The sequence below is a fragment of the Sipha flava genome, unplaced genomic scaffold (genome assembly GCF_003268045.1).
Source record: "Sipha flava isolate LNK unplaced genomic scaffold, YSA_version1 80_pilon_pilon, whole genome shotgun sequence".
Lineage (NCBI taxonomy): Eukaryota > Metazoa > Arthropoda > Insecta > Hemiptera > Aphididae > Sipha > Sipha flava.
The window spans coordinates 1,532,190-1,552,393 of NW_020273622.1; the positions used below are offsets into that span (position 1 = coordinate 1,532,190).

At 24.4% G+C, this 20,204-nt stretch overlaps 3 protein-coding genes across 3 annotated transcripts; 2 read left to right on the forward strand and 1 right to left on the reverse strand.

The window, feature by feature from the left end:
• The first annotated feature begins 383 nt into the window (after positions 1-383).
• On the forward strand, positions 384-6,576 carry LOC112693124. Its single transcript, XM_025568047.1, has 9 exons — positions 384-483; positions 1,105-1,279; positions 2,402-2,543; positions 2,600-2,686; positions 2,808-2,996; positions 3,473-3,614; positions 4,400-4,575; positions 6,088-6,237; positions 6,388-6,576. Exons 1-9 carry the CDS (start codon positions 384-386, stop codon positions 6,562-6,564), a joined length of 1,338 nt encoding a protein of 445 aa, XP_025423832.1. The 3' UTR covers positions 6,565-6,576.
• Positions 6,577-6,579: 3 nt separating this feature from the next.
• LOC112693125 (otoferlin-like) lies at positions 6,580-15,538 on the forward strand. The gene is made up of 15 exons (XM_025568048.1): positions 6,580-6,744; positions 8,325-8,477; positions 8,543-8,757; positions 10,149-10,251; positions 11,136-11,279; positions 11,343-11,465; positions 11,655-11,941; positions 12,794-12,964; positions 13,987-14,269; positions 14,339-14,523; positions 14,582-14,814; positions 14,866-15,026; positions 15,109-15,209; positions 15,285-15,444; positions 15,515-15,538. The coding sequence occupies exons 1-15, from the start codon at positions 6,703-6,705 to the stop codon at positions 15,536-15,538; spliced, it is 2,385 nt and encodes a 794-aa protein (XP_025423833.1). The 5' UTR covers positions 6,580-6,702.
• LOC112693075 lies at positions 15,532-18,491 on the reverse strand. Its single transcript, XM_025567974.1, has 9 exons — positions 18,294-18,491; positions 17,819-17,903; positions 17,601-17,753; positions 17,396-17,531; positions 17,190-17,317; positions 16,841-16,963; positions 16,606-16,770; positions 16,280-16,510; positions 15,532-15,664 (listed from the first exon to the last, which is right to left on the reverse strand). The coding sequence occupies exons 1-9, from the start codon at positions 18,390-18,392 to the stop codon at positions 15,543-15,545; spliced, it is 1,242 nt and encodes a 413-aa protein (XP_025423759.1). The 5' UTR covers positions 18,393-18,491; the 3' UTR covers positions 15,532-15,542.
• Between the last annotated feature and the right edge of the window lie 1,713 nt (positions 18,492-20,204).

Genomic DNA, 20,204 nt, shown 5'->3' on the forward strand with positions numbered 1-20,204 from the left:
TTTTAAGTCATCTACGATTTTTAACTTCATTATTCTCGTATCAACGATAGTCGTTTATCAACGAAAGTCGTTTATCAACGACTTCTTTATACAATATGATTGATACGAATTTATATCAGTATATTGGCATTCAATTTCTATTATATATGAATACTAATCATTCTGCTGCTATGTAACAAGAAATTTATTTATTTTCTTTAAAAAAAAAAAAAATAAAATAAATTATTTTAAATTAAAAAATAATTATGAATTATATCAAAAACGTGCAACATAAGCCTTTTCTAAAACTACTTTGTTTATTTTATAAAATATATAACTTCACATACCTTCTTCATAAGAAAATATTTTTGTGATTTACAATAAATTTTATTTTTTTTAAAAAAATGAATAATCTCGATTATCTGGGAGAAATTGAAGCACCTTGTGAAAAAATCAAATGTCAAATTATGATAAATATAATGGAAGGAAAACAATTCTATAAAAGTAATATTAATACATATGTTGTTGTCGAAATTCCGTCTTATTTCCATAAGAAAACTGCAATCAGAAAAACAACAACTACACCATCTTATTTTAAAGTAACAATGAATTGCAATACATTATTTTACCCATTGTGTAATAACTGAACTTATAAATTATTGTAGAAATTTATAATTGATCTTCCACCATTATTATTGAATGATTTACTGTACTTGCAAATAATTATCACTGTAAGTAATTTTATTATATTTATATATACATGATTGTCTCTTTTTAACACTTTATGCACTTTTGAAGGTATATGAAACACATAATTTACTATTATTATCAAAAACTATTCTCGGTAGTACTAGTATAGGAATTTCTACAATTTGGTCAGAACCAGGTATTCGATAATTTATTTCCTATTATCCTCGTTATAATTATTTATTACAGATGTAACATATATGTTATTATAGATATTTATGTTATTTATTATTAATATTTTTTTGTTTTTATTTATTAGACAATTATATAATTTATGACTTTAAAAATTAAACTTTTAATAAAATAGTGTTCATCAAATCTTTTGATTTTAATGGACCATATTTAGATAACTTAAAAATATAAATTTATTTTTAACAGACCAATTGTTTCACAATAAATGGTTGATTTTGGTTAATCGTGAAAAAAATGACTTACGCATTAAAGGATATTTGAAATGTGATTTATTTATATTTCATGAAAGAAAATCCTTTGATAATCTAAGCCTGTTAAAATCATTGGACTCCATAGTTGAAGACAAGAGCATCGATAAAATGTTTGTAAATTATTATCAAATGAATAGTATGATATTGATGATCAATTTGTTCTGATAATTAGTTTGTTCAGTTGAGAAATATAAAAAAAAAAAAATTACAAAACGTTTTATTTAGGAATAATAAATTCTTCAATTATTATATTTTAAACTATGTATAAGTAATTAAAATATTTTTATTTTTCTTGAGCAAATTCTATTTTTTATTTTTAAGAAAAAATTAACAATACATTTGCATTGTATACATTTGCATACGAGTATATTATCATTGTACCATGTTTTATAGCTAAAATTTAAATAATTAATATTAAATTATAGCGATTAATCACAATTCTTTACAATAATTATTTTCTATAATAATTGATGAATGATGAGTAATAACATGATACTTTAACCTAAAATATTAGGTACTCTTTTGATTTTGTTCATTCTTCATACATTATCTTATATACAAAAATACTAGAATTCTGTTAGCAATGAATGGTTTTAAAAATACAAAGATAGATATTATTTATGTAATGAATCTATGATTTTTGCAAACGATTTCCGATAATTTTTATGAATTCTCAAACTAATTTAATTTATAAAACAAATTTAAATGCCCGTACGTTTACTATGATAACCAATTTTTTATCACTCAGTATTTTTTTAAAAAAAAGTTTTTAATAAAATATTTTTTTATAAATATTTAATTTATAATAGTTTGTTTAAATAAAATAAAAATTAAAAATATCTTTTTCCTATCTTGATATTAATTTTTTATTTAATAATTACTGATATTATCTATGCAGTAGGTACATATTTGCATTCATGTTATTTATTTTTATTCTATCTACGTATTAGAATTTAAAGACCATTCACTCACTTACTAATCACTACATCTTAAAAACGATAAAACTGAATATTTAACACAATAGTTCCTCTATTACCATTGATATGCTATAAGAAAGGATTTTTTGAAAATCATATTCTTAAAGGTCGAAAAAGTTTTTGGCTAGATATATTCTCACTTTTGTATAGGTTAGAAATATATTATTTAAGTAAAAATACTTTCCGAGCGAATTCTAATAATTAATTTAGTATAATACAAAATAAATAATATACTATGAAAATAATATATTTTAGTGATTTATTGATTCCAATTGGATACAAAAAGCCAACAAGTTATTTAGCGAAATACTCTATTAAAGTTTACAAAGGTGAAATGATACGTTACTTTGATGATGGTCCTAAATGGTTATCAATTTATTTTGGAATGTCACCCGAAGTATCTATAGTATCTTATTATTTATGGAACAATTGAATTGATTATATTTTAAACAGACAAGTATTTTACTGGACATGAACAGAAAAGAGTTAAATTGGAATAAGGAATTTTCAACAATAAATATATATCCTCCACTCAATCCTGTAATATTAATTACATTTGTTTTATCTGGAAAAATTGTGGCTAGCAGGATATTATCCATGCATAATTTGATCGGAAAAGGTGTGAAAAGACATTTTATTAATTTTCAAATTATAAAAATGAATATTTTCAATTAATATAATTTCAGATGGTATCCCAAGTTTTGGTCCAGCATTTTTACATTTTACGTTATTGGAAACTCAACAATATTTTGGCAGGATATTATTATCTGTACAAACAGAATTAGTACCACCCGAAACTGAAAATATTACAACATTGCATATTGAGAATATAGTTCCAATTCTTTATGAAGTAATAAGTTTACAAAATAAATTTGAACTAGGGTCACAATAAAACAGATTATTAGGATTATAATTATTTAATTTATTTGTTTAACTTTTTATGTATTACTATTTTGGTTTTAAATAACTAATCTAGAGTTAATAAATAATATAATAAATTAAGGACAGAAAAATAAAGCAAGAAAGAAGTACTACATTTATTTCATATCTTAGTAGTGAAAATATAAATTCAATTATCAGTAGTGACTTGACTTAGAAGGAGTGAAAGAGTATTTTTATAAATAATTATTTGAAAAACAAAAAAGGTGCTGGTTCTAAAAACACCGACCTAAAATATTTACGCAATTTTTTATACATATACAATTTACATCAAAATTAGTAACATATTTACAGGAAATTTATATAAAACTATGAAATAATAAAATTATCTTAGTATTTCTCAGTTATTATTTAGATTATAAAGAAATATTTTTAAATTACTTTTAGAAACAAATGTACCATAAAATAATAATAATTGGTTTAATTAGTCGTGTTAACCATATACACAAAAAACAAATTAAATTAAATGGCTTGACAATATCAATGGATTATGGTGAATATAATTTTTTATCGGAACATGAAAATAAAAGTGAGTAATTCGACTGATCTAGTGTTCATTTCACATAGGAAGGTAATACGGATTGTATAATATATGCATAAATGTAATTAGAAAAAATGTAAAATAGTCCAAAACAATTTAAATTTATTTAAAGCATAATTCTTTTAACGTGATATTTGTTATTTATTTTATTTTACAATATTAATAATATTACAATAATATTTTTTAAAAATAAATTACTTACAAATTAAAAAAAAGTATTAGGAATATCATTTTTTTTTAATTTGAACGATATTGTCAACTTGAATATTTTTCAAATGACTGATACTCTAAATCAGTGGTTCTCAAACTGTGGTACACGTACCCCTTGGGGGTACTCGAGATTTTTTAAGGGGTATGAATCTGGCCAACAAACATTAAAAATTAAATTATTTAAGTGGAAAAGGTGATTCAAGTTTGAAAGTTAATATAGAAACAAGTTAAATGTTGACAATGATTTAAAATTTTACTAAACTAAATTAGAACCCAATACTGATCAACTGTGCCAACAAAAACAAGCTAACCCTTTTCACTAATTTTTTTTGAAATAAACCTATTTTTGTTTCTGACATTTTTTGTGTATTAGTTTTTAATGAAATAAAAATGTAATTTTATAAATTTTTAATTTTTTTTATATTAATTTTAGTTTTTCTAACTAAGAAAGGGTATCCAAAAAAGTTTATTGACAGAAAGGGGTACAGTGTTTATAAAAGTTTGAGAATCTCTGCTCTAAATGTTATATACTATTAATTAACAATTTTCCAATAACTGATTAGAATTTATCAACTTACAAACACCAAATTACAAAGGGGTACACGTTGAAAAAGATTTTTATAAGTTATTAATCGAAGAAAATACAAAACCATGTCTGTTTTTAATTGTAAATTTACCAAGCATTGAATATTATGCAATGTATGCTAGTAATTTATTATCAACAACAATTAAAAATATGGTAATATATCTTATAAATGGTTAATGTAATATTTTGATGGATGGGCAATTGATAATTTTTTGTTCATACAGGAAACATGTATTTTTAAAAATACAAAGTATCTCAACTCTCAAAATTCTAATATTAATAAGATGAAAAATTTTCATAAAATGCTTATTACCTTATCCGCATACTGTCAACGATTTAAAAAATTATATGATGAAAATAAATCTATACAAAAACACATTCATTCTTCATGTGTTAATTATATGGTATTTTAAACATGTTTTTTAATGTTTATTGTATTTATTAATGTAGGTAGCTGTTTCTTATTATTTTACGATAATATTTTTTAAACATACTATTATATAAATTATTTGATCGTAATAACATTGTATGATTATGTTTGCAGAGATTATTTCAAAAAATGTGTTTAAATGAAATTAAAAAAATTAAAACCCTTAAGAATAATGATTCAGATGTTTTAAGTTTAATGAAAAAAATCAAACAAAAAATCAAAAGGCTATTATTTATGTTCCAAAATAATAAAGTAAATTTTTAAATTTACCCTGTTGCAATATATTAAAAAGACCTTTAATATTTGTTAGTATATTAATAAATTCTTATACTAAAACAAACGAATAGGTATATAAAACGGACTTTTTATAAATGTAGTAGGTACACTGTTATTAGCTATAGATAATGGTAATTAATGAAACTAACTGAATCAGTTCATCTATTAATTAAAAATAAAATGTATTGCAAGTCATTTGGGTTTAATTTAGATATTAAAAATTTAAAATTATTTTTATGGTAGTAGATGTTAATAAATCATTTGATCTTCGATTTTAAATTATAATTTTAGATGTTATATCAAAAATAAATAATCATTTTGATTAAGAATTTTTATTTTATATGCATTTTATTTTTTTAACGTGATATTTATGAAAATCATGTAATAAATATTAAGTTTTGATAATTATCTTTAAATTGTAAAAAAAATTATCTATTTTAGATACAATTTTGTATGAAAATATTTAACAATCGTTATTATATTTTCAAATGTAGTACCTGATAAAAAAATTGTTGTTGTGCACCTAAAAAATTTTACTTTATCTATTTTAGACCGAGTAAAGCTAGACTTCTAAATCTTAATATAAGTACCTCAATAACAATGTTGTAGGTTAAATGATCTAAGTAATATTGGTTTAAATGAAAATACTTTATTTATTTTATCATTAATATTGATAAATTAAAATGCGTTAAGCATCATATTTTATTAAATGGGCTTGACTCTTTTAATATAAAAATTCCAGTAACAGATAAAGAAAAATAATAAATAATTATTCTTCTTCTTCTTCTTCTTTTTGAGCTTTTACGGTTCTCGAAGGACTTTCGTTGCCTCTACTACATTCCTTTATTCCTACATTCCAATAAATAAAAGTTAATAAAAATAAATAAATAAATAAATATAAAAAATAGAAATTAATTAACATTATATTTTATAATACATTTTAAATATATATATTTCAGTCGTATTATGGTCCACCTAATCTTTTCTTAAATTTATGTGATGGTAAAAAAATTATATCAAAATGTCAAATTCAAACAAGACACTTTTTATATTCGATTATTCCAGAGTTTGAAGGAAAATATTGTGGACAGATTCAACCTTGGTTTTTGGTTAGTAAACTGAACTAACCTAACTCTGATATAGTTTATAATACAAATACACAATGCGTTAATATTTAATTATATGAAAAAGTTTACATTTATTTATAAATACCTGTATGTTTTATGAAATCATCATTACACAATTTAACTATATTACAGCGATCAACTGACAAAAACGATAATTTATTTGATGAAATTACGGAAACTATATTTTGGATAGGTCCATACAAGGATTTTAATTTAGGACTAATGAAAATGCCTGAACTTCTGATAAGTGAATGTAATGATCAACCTTGCTTGCAGTATAAATTTAAACAATACGACGAAACAGTATAATGTATTATTTATCGGTTTATTTATGTTTATTTACAATTTTGTTTCCGAATATATATTTAGTTGTTACAAATCAAAGCACATATAAGTCATGCGGCACTTTCTGAAAAGTATTATAAAAAATATGGCTGGGCAAATTTGATGGTACGAGTTATATTTGAAGGCCATTCATTGAATACAGAAGTATGGAAATACCTATAGTTTAATTTTATAATTTTTAACCGTTTCATGTCTTAAAGGTTAATATTATAACTAGAGATAAGATTTTGATGTAAATACATCTTTTTTTCTAATAACCCAATACATAGGTCCAAAAGAGAAAATGTGATTCAAGTAATACTGATTAATTTAATGTAGTTTTTATTTTATATATTTTTGCATTATGTGACAAATTTATCTTTATATGCATTTTTAGGGTATATGTTGCTGTTTTAAGGGAATTTTCAAGTTTTTAGAGCATTTTTCATAATTTATCTATAAATTCTAAAATATGAGAGTGGTATTTGATTATGTGTTTCGGCATTTGTTCGCTCAAAATTTGCATTTACTATATAATAAACTAATAAATACAAGCATATCAATCCATATACCTATTTTATCAAAAATAGAACAAAATTAATAAAGTCGAAGAAATTTTTTTATTTATAAGAGTCCAACAGCGATCGTAACAGCAAGTTATGAAATAAATTAATTTTTTTTTTTTTTTAACCACTTTTTTTTATATATTTAAGTAATTTACAATCTATACAACATTATGTACAATGGGTAAATTTGATAGTTAATATAATGTGAAATAAAAGAATTTAACATTTAAGGGCAGGCACTCAGCAGCACCACTCGACCGAGAACATTTTGATGTCGTGTTTTTTTTTTTTTTTAATTTTTTATTTTAATAGGTCTCTAGGCTACTGTCTTTTGAGTCTTCTATGTACATTGCCAGGAAGTGAGGTGGAAGAAAGTTGCTTTATTAATGGATTACTGTGAGAGTTTAAGTTGGAGTGAAATTTAGAGTAAAGTGCTTTTGCTAATTGATTAAGTGTAGGAATTTTTAGGTCTTTGTGAAGATTATTGTTTGTGAAATACCAAGGAGAAGATGTTATTAATCGTAGGCAGATAGATTGAAAAGCTTGAAGCGTGTTGGTGTTAGAGGGCTTTGCAGAGCCCCATAACTGTTTACCATATGTCCAAGCTGGTCGAATTATTGATTTGTATATAGTAAGTTTATTGGAAAGGGAAAGTTTGGATTTTAAGAGTGGTCTAAGGATATGAAGTCTAGAGTTAACAGTTTTGCATTTAAGTTTAATGTATGGACTCCAGGTTAAGGGTTTGTCGAGAGATAAATTAAATTAAAATAAGATGTCCCATAACCCAAGTCGAAAGTGTCATCAGTGGGTGGCTTCTTTCCCAAATTATGTAATTTCAAGTTATTTCTTCTCTCTTATCTTATTTATTATGTCTAGATATAAATTGTACATTTTCTTCGAAAAAAAAAATCAGAATAAATAAAATATAAAAAAAAATAAAAAAATGTAAATATTAAATAAATATAAGTATGTTTGGTAACATGATTATATAAATATATGATATACTCGTAATATAATTTTTAAACTACAATAAATACATTTTTTTACATATTTTTATAATTTTTAAAGCATTAATGTCCGAACTCTAATTATAACATTATAACTTACTGAAACATACGCGTATGTGTGAACATTGTTATGCATTATTTATTTATTAATTTTAAAATCACAATTATTTAGGTGATTAACTCAAATTTATCACCATCATGGAATGTATCAATTTCGTCCGAACCAATTAAATTTACTCAATATGGAGATGTTATTGAAAAATCTCCAATGTATGCAGTTATCCAACTATGTCACGTTAAAATAAAAACAGACGGATTGATTGAAGTAAGTTTAATATGAAATTAAATACTATTATCTTTTACTATTAATTATGTTTTTTGTTTTTATAGGATGTAATCGCCTTTGCTGTTATTAATTTGAAGGGAATAGAAATTACAACACGTTCAACATTAGATTGGATTGATATTGTTGACAGCTCGGAAGAAATTGCTAAAATATGTGTGGCTGTTGAAATTATTAAAGGATCAAATGAATTGACAAAAACCGTCAACGGTTTGAACGTTCCCCTATTGAATCATATCCAACCAAAGCTCCATAATTATCGGTTAGTTTTTAGTTTAAAAATCGAACACAAAATAATATATATTTATTACAAAAATGCTTTACAGACTAATTGTTTTGTTTTGGGGATTACGTGAATTCGAATTAGATCTATGTGAACCATATGTTCGAATGTTTTACTCCGGTACATTTATTGATTCCGATGTGATTAAAAATATAAGCTCCTTTCCGAATTTCCCGGATATAACGAATAAAAAATATGTTCTTAGCGTAGTAAGTTAAATGTAAGATAATTCATTTGACAGCATATAAACACATACTATTTAATAGGAATTACCTGATGATCCCAATCTTTTACCTTCAATATGTTTTCAACTTTATTCTAAAATAAAAAAAGAACACGTTCCACTTGGAATATGTGCTTCTCAAACCATGGATAACTTTTTTGTTCCTGAGATTTCAGAAACTGATCGAAATCTATTAAAAGGCGAATATCCTGTTCATTCTGGTAAAAAATAAATACTATTATACAATGTATTATTTCATTCTTTGGTTATATACTCGTTTTATATGTATCCATATCTTCACTAGTTTTCTAAAATTTCGAAACAAGTGATTGTTCTATTCTCATATTCACAACGTAAATATTTAAATATTAAAAATGTAAATTCACAACGTCGCTGTTATAAATATTTGAAAATTGATTCTTTTACTTGATTCCATCGTTTCCCCCTATGCTTATACTTATTGGCTTCACCCATATTATAATTTGGTAGTGGGCGTGGTGACCATGATGCACTTCTCTTTCATATTTCAATTCACTACTTAAGTCTGAAGACTTTAGAATGTACCCGAAAAATGAAATAATATTATATCGATCGATGAAAATTTTAAACGATCAATACCAATTCATTATTAGTTATTGTCATTATATAAATTATTGACATATGAAGATGAAGTCTTCTAAATTAAAGTGTGATTAACCTAATCTTTTTGGAAGAAAAGCGCAAATATGTATATTTTTTAATATTTATGGTTTCATTTATTTTAATACTTATTTTATTTTTATTTGTCTGCAAATAGTTTTGGATGTAGAAGAAGAAGATGATAGTAAAAAAAATGAAAAAATAAATAAAAAAATAACTAAAAAAATCACGTCTACCGTAATTAATGCATTTAAACTATTTTTATTTAACAATTATTAAATTTATTTTGTACAATTTTATTATTTTAGATGAAGTTTAAATTGAGCTATGATTTTTTAAGAAAAATAATTGAATTCATAACTCCATCAACTTTAAAAAAACTTTTATTATGGTTTTTTAAAAACTTAAAACTAGTTTTAACTGTATTGTACAACATAATAGTTTGGTTATGTCCATGTATCGATACAATTACTGTTTGGGCTTCAAACCAGTTTATACATTTCATTAGATATTTTGAAAAAAAGTATAATACACTACCAGATGACAACTTTGAAGAAGATGAAAATGATTTTAACTGGTGGACAAAATATTATGGATTTAAATACCAAAAGGTTCATTTTTCAATACACATTGTATTTTACTGTACTTTGTATTTTCTATTTAGTACTTAGTAATAATCTATAATTGAGTATTTATTCAATAATTTTACTAAACAAATAAAAATTTTTTAATATATTTCGATAATAAAAAGTTGATTAAGTCAGTAAAATTAAAACCAAATTTCACTCTTTGAAATTGAAAAATTTGAGAAACTAATAATGGTTATACAGCCTACCATCTACCGAAGAGTGGATTTAATTAGTACTTTTATCAAAATATATCTATGTGTCTATGATGTGTTATATATCTTATACCTACAAAGAATATTAAAACCCTATATTTGAAAATAACACATTACATAAAAAATGCCATATTTCTAAACAAATTTGTACCTAATATATATCAAGCTATAATTAGTTTTATAATTTTTTCTGTTAATATTAATTTATTTGAATATTTTAAATTTTATAATTTTTAATTTATACAATAAAAAACCAACTATTTTTAATAAAAGAAAAATAATATTATTTAATAACTATTTATTTGTAATTCTGTTGAAATTTTAATAAGTTTTAAATTATACATATATTTGTATATATTTTTAATTTTATGTATCCAACTTTTTTAATATTCAAAATATTTTATTAATTGATATTTTTGACTAAATTTCTGTTAATTTAATACAAATTAGATAAATCAACATTTTATTATTTTATTTAGGATTAGTATTTAAAAATAATGGTATCAACAGCTTTCATTTTTGTTTAAGATTTAAGTTGCTATAATTTAGTTTATTTCTACATAATTGTATTCAATAAATTATATTTGCGTTACAAATCTAAAAGTAATTAAGTGTAGGTCTAAAATACTAATTTTATAAATATTATGATTACAGAATAACATGCAGAAGAATAAACATAATATTATTAGTGCATTTTCGAAAATTCCATGTAAATTTCTTCCATTTTGTACGTGCTGCAGAGATCAATCTAATAAGATCTATCTTGCCAAACGTTATTCAAAAATAAAACCTTTAACAGTATAAATATTTTTGAAGTATATTATAAAAATGTATTTTAAAATTTTGTTATAATCTTTTTAGATCTATGATAAAGAATTAGAATTTATTCCTGAATTTGGTAAATTTGAAGACAATATAAGAAAATTCAAATTCTACGGCCTTAAAGGAGATCATAAAAAACCAAAAACTATTGCTATTTTAAAAGTAATGATTATCAATTTCAAAATTATTTTATTTTTCTTCGCAAAACTTTTATGAAATAGTAAACCGATTTAAATTGTCTATTAAATAAATTTGCATCAAATTTTGACTAGTTTATTTAAAACTTTCACTTACTTAATAATAAATTGATAGTTAAATAATATGATTTTGTCAATATTTATTTACTCGCAGGGGAATATACACTTATATCGCAACTCAGTTAGTAATGATGAACAAAGTGTTTCGAGATCAAAAGAATTTTACTTCTCCGGTAAAGAATCTCAATTTTGGCCACGATTAAAATTGAATGCCAAATGCAATATTATTGTACGCGTATACATCTTGAGAGCACATAATTTACATCCTAAAGACATAAATGGATTGTCAGACCCATACATAAAAATCTTATTTGGAGAGTGCTATAACATTTCGGATCAGAAGAATCGCATACCAAAATCATTAAATCCTTTATTTGGCAGGTAGGTAGATAAATTATATAAAATGTTTATCCAATAATATATTAAAACTGCCCACAAATTTACAATTGTAAATTATATTTTTATTCTTTGAATGATATTATAATTCAGAATCATAAGATAATTTATACAAATAGCATAGCTGCAACAGGATTATGCAACTTTTCCTTTTTTGACCCGACTAATTACAAGACGATTGCGCACCAAATTATATGTGTATATACTATGTATAGTAAGTATTATAATGTTACTTACAATAATGTACAATAATGTACAACATAAAATAATGTATGCAATACATATTTTCTATAATTTTCATATACATTCACTCTAACTTATTACCTATTAATTCACAATTTTCCGTCCCAATTATTACAGGCTTAGAATTGTCAACAAATTATTTTGTTGGCTTGGTTAAAAATTATTCTTTTTTTTTAAATTTGTGCTAAATGTATTTACAGAAATAGTCAATATTTGATTTTTTTATAAAGATTTTTTTTCTATACTACCATAGTAATTAATCGATTTTTTTTTTTTTTTTGTTAACATATAAATTGAATGTTGTTTTCTTACTATTTTCGTAAATTAATTTAATTAATTAAATATTCTATGTTGTACATACATTATTATACATAGCATATACACATATCATTTGATGCGCAATCCTATTCTGATTTTAACAGGTAAAAAGGGATCCGGGCATAATCGTGTTGAACATTTTTTGCGCAATCCTGGGTAATTAGTCATGTCAAAAAAGGAAAAAATACACAATCACACTGTAGCCAAATAGTATTGATAAAAATTCATACATTTTTAATACTAAAATTTTTTTACATTTTGTTAACAAAACAAAAGATGTTATGAAAAAGAAGTTTCCTTACCAGAATGTTCAATTTTAAAAATTAAAGTTATGGATTATGATAGATTTAAAAAAGATGAACTGATCGGAGAAACGATAATAGATATTGAAGCAAGATATTTTAGCAAACACAGAGCTCACTGCGGTCTACCAAAGCAATATAACAAGTAATTCTGAGATATATGTATAGTAATTTAACATTCCTATAGTAACCATATGTAAATTATAATGTAAAGTAAGTTTTAAAAAACATATAACAATTATAAAACAGTAAACACAATACATATTTATATATTAATCTATATATCTTATCATAATTATATTTATATAATTATGCTTAACAATAAATTCGTTATTTAAACTAACAAGAAGTTGATTATTGTATGATTAACGGTACAATATTCGTTAAAGAACGATTGAGCATATACCTGTTCCGACAACACTATTGAGCATAGAATATTTTACGTGACATTGTCACATTCGCAATCTCAAAATATTGTAACTTATATTCTTCACGTATTATTACATCAATTATTAAGATCCTAATGCCACACATAGTACGTTGTGTAATGTTATATATTTGTATATTGTACTTTATATTTTCTTAACGTGAATATAACAATAATTATTTTCTCGGAAAGAGGCAATGAATTAATCATAGTGAATTTTTACAAACATAAATTAATTGGAGAACCAAAAAAAAGATAATCTTTTGAGATGAAAGTATACCAATAATAAATGTTCAGCAATAATTTTCTCTGGGGTAGTTAAACGTAATGTGATTAAAGTTTCTGGGCAACACAATCACATTCAAATTTCAACTGAGAAAATAGAAACACAAATTTTGAGAGAAAATTAGTATTTATTTAGTTTAAAATTGAAATTGACAACATCGCAGAGTTTTTTATGCTTTTATGTGTAGGTTTCTTTTGGATTTTTATACCCTTTGATATGCCGACAAATTTGCTCAATCGTGTCGTAAAAAAGGCGTTTTATGTTCAATCGTTTTACAGCTACATTATTAGTGCCTAACAGTTTTTAAAAATAAAATGAGTAGTTTTCAAAATTGTATGAACCTATGAAGTTAATATAAATAGTTTTGTTTTGAATATTTAAATTATTAAAATTATTAATAATGTATCGGTGCATTAATAATTAATAATATAAAAAATTTATTTGTTTACATTAGAGATGGATATAACCGTTGGAGAGATTGTGAAAGCCCGTCACAAATTTTACATAAGCTTTGTTTGTTCCATACATTAAAACCTCCAATATACACCGAAAATAGCGTGATAATTGGTACTAAAATATTTAATAATGGCGGAAAAAATATAAAAGCTGATAGACAATCGTTGGCATTGAATGTATTAAACCATTGGCAAGATATGCCAGTTATTGGATATCATTTAGTGCCTGAACATGTAGAAACAAGAACATTATTTAATCCAAAAATACCTAATATACATCAAGTATAAAAAAAAAGTGAATGTTATAGTTTTTAATAATTTAATTTGTTTTTTTTTTTTTTTTTTTTGTAGGGTACATTAGAAATGTGGGTCGATATGTTTTCTAAAAATGATAATTTACCTGAAATAGTAGATGTGAAACCGCCGATTGTTGAAAATTATGAGCTTCGTGTAATAATTTGGTCGGTCACGGATGTAAAATTAATTGATGACGATTATTTTACAGGAGAAAAACATAGTGATATCTATATTAAAGGGTTAAATGTGTTTTAATAATTTATGTACACTGTACTATAATGTAATTAAATATTACAGATGGTTACCTAGTACAGAAAAACAATCGACAGATATTCATTATCGATCGTTAAACGGAGAGGGACTCTTCAATTGGCGATTTAAATTCTTATTTCTTTACAATAAAATAGAAAATATTATAGTTCAAAAGATAAAAAATATTTTTTCTATAGACGGTGAAGAACAAAAATTTTTACCTAGGCTCCATCTTCAAATTTGGGATAACGACCATTTATCTCCCGATTCTTACATAGGTAAAGTATATTATTTTCAATGTGAACCATGCTTCAATTTTTCAGTTTAAGGTTTTTTAACATTGGATTTGTGGAATATGCCTCGTGGCACAAAATCCTCATGGCGATGTACTACATCCGAGAAAGTACCACGAATAAATTTGTTTAAAGTAAAAAAAACACGTGGCTGGTGGCCGTTCATTTCCACGGAAAATAATATAAATTCAATTGTAGTTAGTATTCTGATAATTTTAGTCTATAATTTTTGTATAATTGTATTTTTTGTATCTCATATTAACTGTGTCATATACATAGGGTAAAGTAGATGCAGAAATACAAATAATGACGAAGTTAGAAGCAGATAAATCACCAGTAGGGTTCGGTAGAGATAAACCACAACCACTCTCAGTGCCAAAGTAATTTTCTCTAGATTCGTAGAATTATATAATATATAATTATTAATTAATAAATCTCCAATTAAATATTAATAGGAGACCTTCGATCAAATATTTAAAGTCCATTATGGAACCATTTAAATTTATGATTAGCAATGTATTTGTAGCCAACAAAACAAAATGTATATATATTGTGATTATTTTTTCCATATTATTATTTTTTATGTTATTTATTTATTCCATTCCCGGATACTTGGTAAAAAAATTAATGAACACGTGATAATAATTTTGTAAAAAAATATATATATATATTTATTTCTAAAAAGATAACAAACATGTGTTTTAATTGAATTCTTAAACATAATTAGCATTACACGGTTGTTGAATATAGTTAAGACAAAAACCACGATTACCCATGTCATTTGGCATTTCCACTGAGTTAGTATGGAAAGATAACCGAAATGGTCGTACACTACCTGTATAAAAAAATTATAGTTAAATAATAAACACAAATTTATATAATTTTACTAATTAAAATAATTTGTTATTAAAACCATATAATTTTCATAGAGTAGTCAATGTAGTTTTATTAAAAAACTTTTAAATACCTAGGTACTAAAATCAAAATTTTATATAAATTACTTTAATTCATACAAATTAAGATCAATAAAAATTTCGACACAACTTCAAAGAATTAACATGGATGCCATACCCCCCCCCCCCCAAGATAAACAGTAAAAAGTAAAACTTTCTCTGAGTTAAGCTCTAAAACCATGGTAATACCATAATATAAATTATTGTTATTTTAATATGAATTCCAAAATGTAATAAAATATAACATATTTAGTAATATTATTGGGAAAGAAAATGATCAATGAAAAATAATCCAAGACAATAATATAAGTATTATAATTTAAAAAAATTATATCTAAATGCTTCATGTACCTTATCATAGCTCAATAATTGAGCAAATTATTTTTAAAAACAAAGTCGCTTAACAAATTTATTCGTAAGTTATATATATATATATATATATATATTTATTTTGAAAATATTAATATCATAATAATTATATAAATATAATGTCTTACTAATTAACGTATTTGGAATCGTAGTATAATCTGTGTTTAAAGTACCACCACATAGTCTATCCACACATGTATTCGTGACTGATGTAACAGGTCCTTGCTTACTCGAAACACAAGGAATAATGAGGTAGTCAGAATTACAAGGACTCGACCCAACGCTACCAACGTTTGCTTGTACGGGGTTTTGACCCAATGTATTTCCAGTTAATGTGAACGCGTGACTTCTATTGTTCACTATATGCATTTCATGAAATTTAATTTTTATACCATTCATATTAATTAAACTAGTATAGTTACACTATTTGTATCTTAATTCTATAACTACTCACTTTGATCATCACAAGCTGAATATTGTACAGAGCAGAAATTACGCTCGGTCCTCAAGCATATTGTGTAATCCTGATTTGATAAATGAAGACCAGAAAATGATTCATAATTAAACGACTTCACCGTACCCGATATTCCAGTGTAATATTGTAAGCAACCAGTTTCAGCTAAGTAGAATACATTTAAAATTATACATTATTTAAATAAAATTAATATTGTTCGGTTTTTAAAAATAACCTTTTGTTGTAGAGTCACAAGGTATCTGACTAACTTTAATTTTCCAATTTCTTCTAAAAATTATACCACTCGTAACCATTGTCAATATAATTGGACTTGTACCCGTGCCAGCATCTACGTACACTAAATAATACATTTTTATGTACAATATTGAACACAAAATACATTTTATTAATATTAATTAAATCATAATTATTTTAGAGAGTAAAATAAACTGGAATAATTTGATAAGCTAATAATTTGCTTATTTTTTAAATGATTTATTATAACAGGTAACAAGAAGTAAAATTACTTCAATAATATTATCATATTGTAGGAAAAAATGTTCTTTATTAACTTAGATACATACTGTGACTACCCGTATTTAATCCACAAATTACTGGTACGGGATTTGAACCAGAAACAATAAATTGATCATTGTCACATTGGTGATTAACAGGTTCGGGACCCGTAATAGAAAAACGTTCAAAATCTAATCTAATAAAATATATTACAATAGATTAAACCATTTTTAAAAATGTTCTTGTCTTATTTCCATAATAGGTATACTCGTACTTGAATTGACAAATGTGAGGGGATGTTTTATGTATGGTCACTTGACATGTTCCGGTAGCATTTAGGCCGTCTGGATATCCTGCGTTTACAAAATAAGTACCATTTTCGCGGATAGTCTGGCCACATGTTGACAATGCTAATCATAATAAATAAATAATAATAGTTAAAAGTTTTAATAGTGATGATAAAAAATAATTCTTCTTACACAAACAGCAAACGCCATAAGAATTAGCACATGATCCAATAGGTACTCCTCGATTTTGATAGCACTCTGCAGATGTCATGCAGATTCCACTGTCTCCAGATGACGAGTAACAAGGTTCATTATCGAATTTGACGATTGTAAATAACGAAAGCACTGAATTCAACAAAATCATAAACTGAAATTTAATTACAGTTTTTAACTATAGAATTTTAACTTACATCGATTTTGCTTTTTTGAAGTAGACTGCAGCTTTGATCTTCTATATCGACTTTTAAAGTTTTCTATCTCCCTATTATCTACTGTCTGTAATATAATACAGATATTAAATATTTCAGTAGTAACCAAAAAAACAATTTAAAAATTGAAATCTACATAACTGAAATTTAATTTTATTATTTTTCAAAATATTTTACTTATTAATTTTAGAAAAAATACACATATAATCATATATGTTTATTAATTATACAACTATTGTATAGTTAACATCATTAAAATATAAAATATTTTATTAAGGAATTAATTTAAAAGATATTTATTTTTTTAATAAACTATAAAACAATACTATTTTGGAATTTTACTAAAAGGCTATATTTTGTAAAGATACACACAACAGTTACATAATTATATTCTTTCAAAATTCCCCCAACACTGATTATATGTATAATAATATTTTTGGCGGAGAATTCTACTTACAGTATTTGAAATTGGAGCATCAATCGAGATATCTAATAATGATGTGACAATTGATATAGCTAAAGTCATAAAGATGACTAAATTTAGTGTTGAATTCATAACGTCTTAAATTCACTGTAAAATTAAATTGTCCAAAAAAGTTGAGTAAATAAAAATGTGTAGAAATATTTTCTGTATTTTGAACACATTTTATCATACCTATTAACTACAAATGTTGAGTTCAAACTGGAGTTTGTCAATTTTATACGAAAAAAATAATTCTATAACGCTATTGTTTTATTTTGAATAACAACAATTTTAATTTTCTCTTCATAGAGACAATGTAAATGGATGAAATCGTCATGCATACATTAACATTATAAATCATTTTTGTTACGTTCTTATGATTTCTACTTTTATTTTGAAAACAATTTTCCGCTAAATGTTTTACGGATGTAGTTATGTAATCATTAACTTGTTTAATTGATGTTATTTGTTATTTTTTAAAACACATTAAAATTATTTTTATGTTTATCAGTAAGTAGATCTCCGACTCTGAGTTAGTATTGTTGTATAATTAAATTGGTTCATTTTTTATCTATTCATAAAAATGTATACTACTACTTGCATAGGGCATTATTTCATTAGCAAAAACAATATGCAATATATTTATAAGGAAAATAATAAACAATAAAACATAATTTAAACAATACATAATAAACAGATAACTTATAAATATTTAGACAACACAACAACAATAACAATTACACTATCCACTAACCATGAGTTTTCACAATTTTATTTCTATTTTCTTCAGCTAGTTGATACCGTCCGATTCTACAACATGTAATTTTCCTTGTACTTCTTCAAAACGTGTTCTGGGGCAATCTTCGACGATATGACTTATAGTTTATGCCTTGAAATTTTGTGCTTTACTTAAACCCAATTTATGTAGTAAGTATTGACATATACCTTTCTTCAGTCTAATCCGATTCAACATAATCCACAGAGATCTTGGGAGATCAAAAACTGGGTCTCTGGAGTAAGGGTCATTCACTAGATTAACATTCTTTACCCCTGAGGTACTCCGTCTATTTTTCCAAATATCCTATAATGAACTTACACAGACTGTTCCCGAACAGAATGTCTCGACTTCAGTCTAAAAGTTAAGCTATTCATGATATCGGAGTATATAGGTAGATGGAGATTATTTTTCTCTTTCTATAGTATTTTGTTATACTATAGTATACAAAAAAGTGTATAAAATACCTATAATCTACATAAATTAAACAGACAATTATTGTCCAATAAATCGATTAAAATGTAGTAATTTAGTTATAAATTAATAGAAATAAAATAATTGATATTAGCAAAGCGAAATTTTTTAGCTTTAAATATAATTTTGAATAAAAACATATATTTTAAATTTCGTTGATTTTTCTATGTGTTTTAAATAAATTGCCGACAACACAGTCTTACATGTACATTTACTGAATGTATCCTAAAATCTTAACACTTGGTTCATTAACATTTTTGTGGCACCGTCGAGTAACCGGCGTCACGCTACAGACTGATAAGACTCTGGCTGCAACACGAATGCTCATTTTTTCCTTTTTAACCCGACTAATTGCACCATGATTGCGCCCCGATCCCTTTTTACCTGTTAAAATCACAACACCATTGCGCACCAAATAATATGTGTATATACTATGTATAATAATTTATGTACAACATAAAAAAATGTATACAATAAATACTTTCTACATATAATTTTCATATACATATATATATATATGTACATGCACTCAAATTTATTAGGTACCTATTAATTCACAATTTCCTTTTCCAATTATTATAGACTTAGTACGTCAACAAATTATCATCGTTGGCTTGATTAAAAATTGTTTTTTTTTCTAAATTACATGTAGGTAT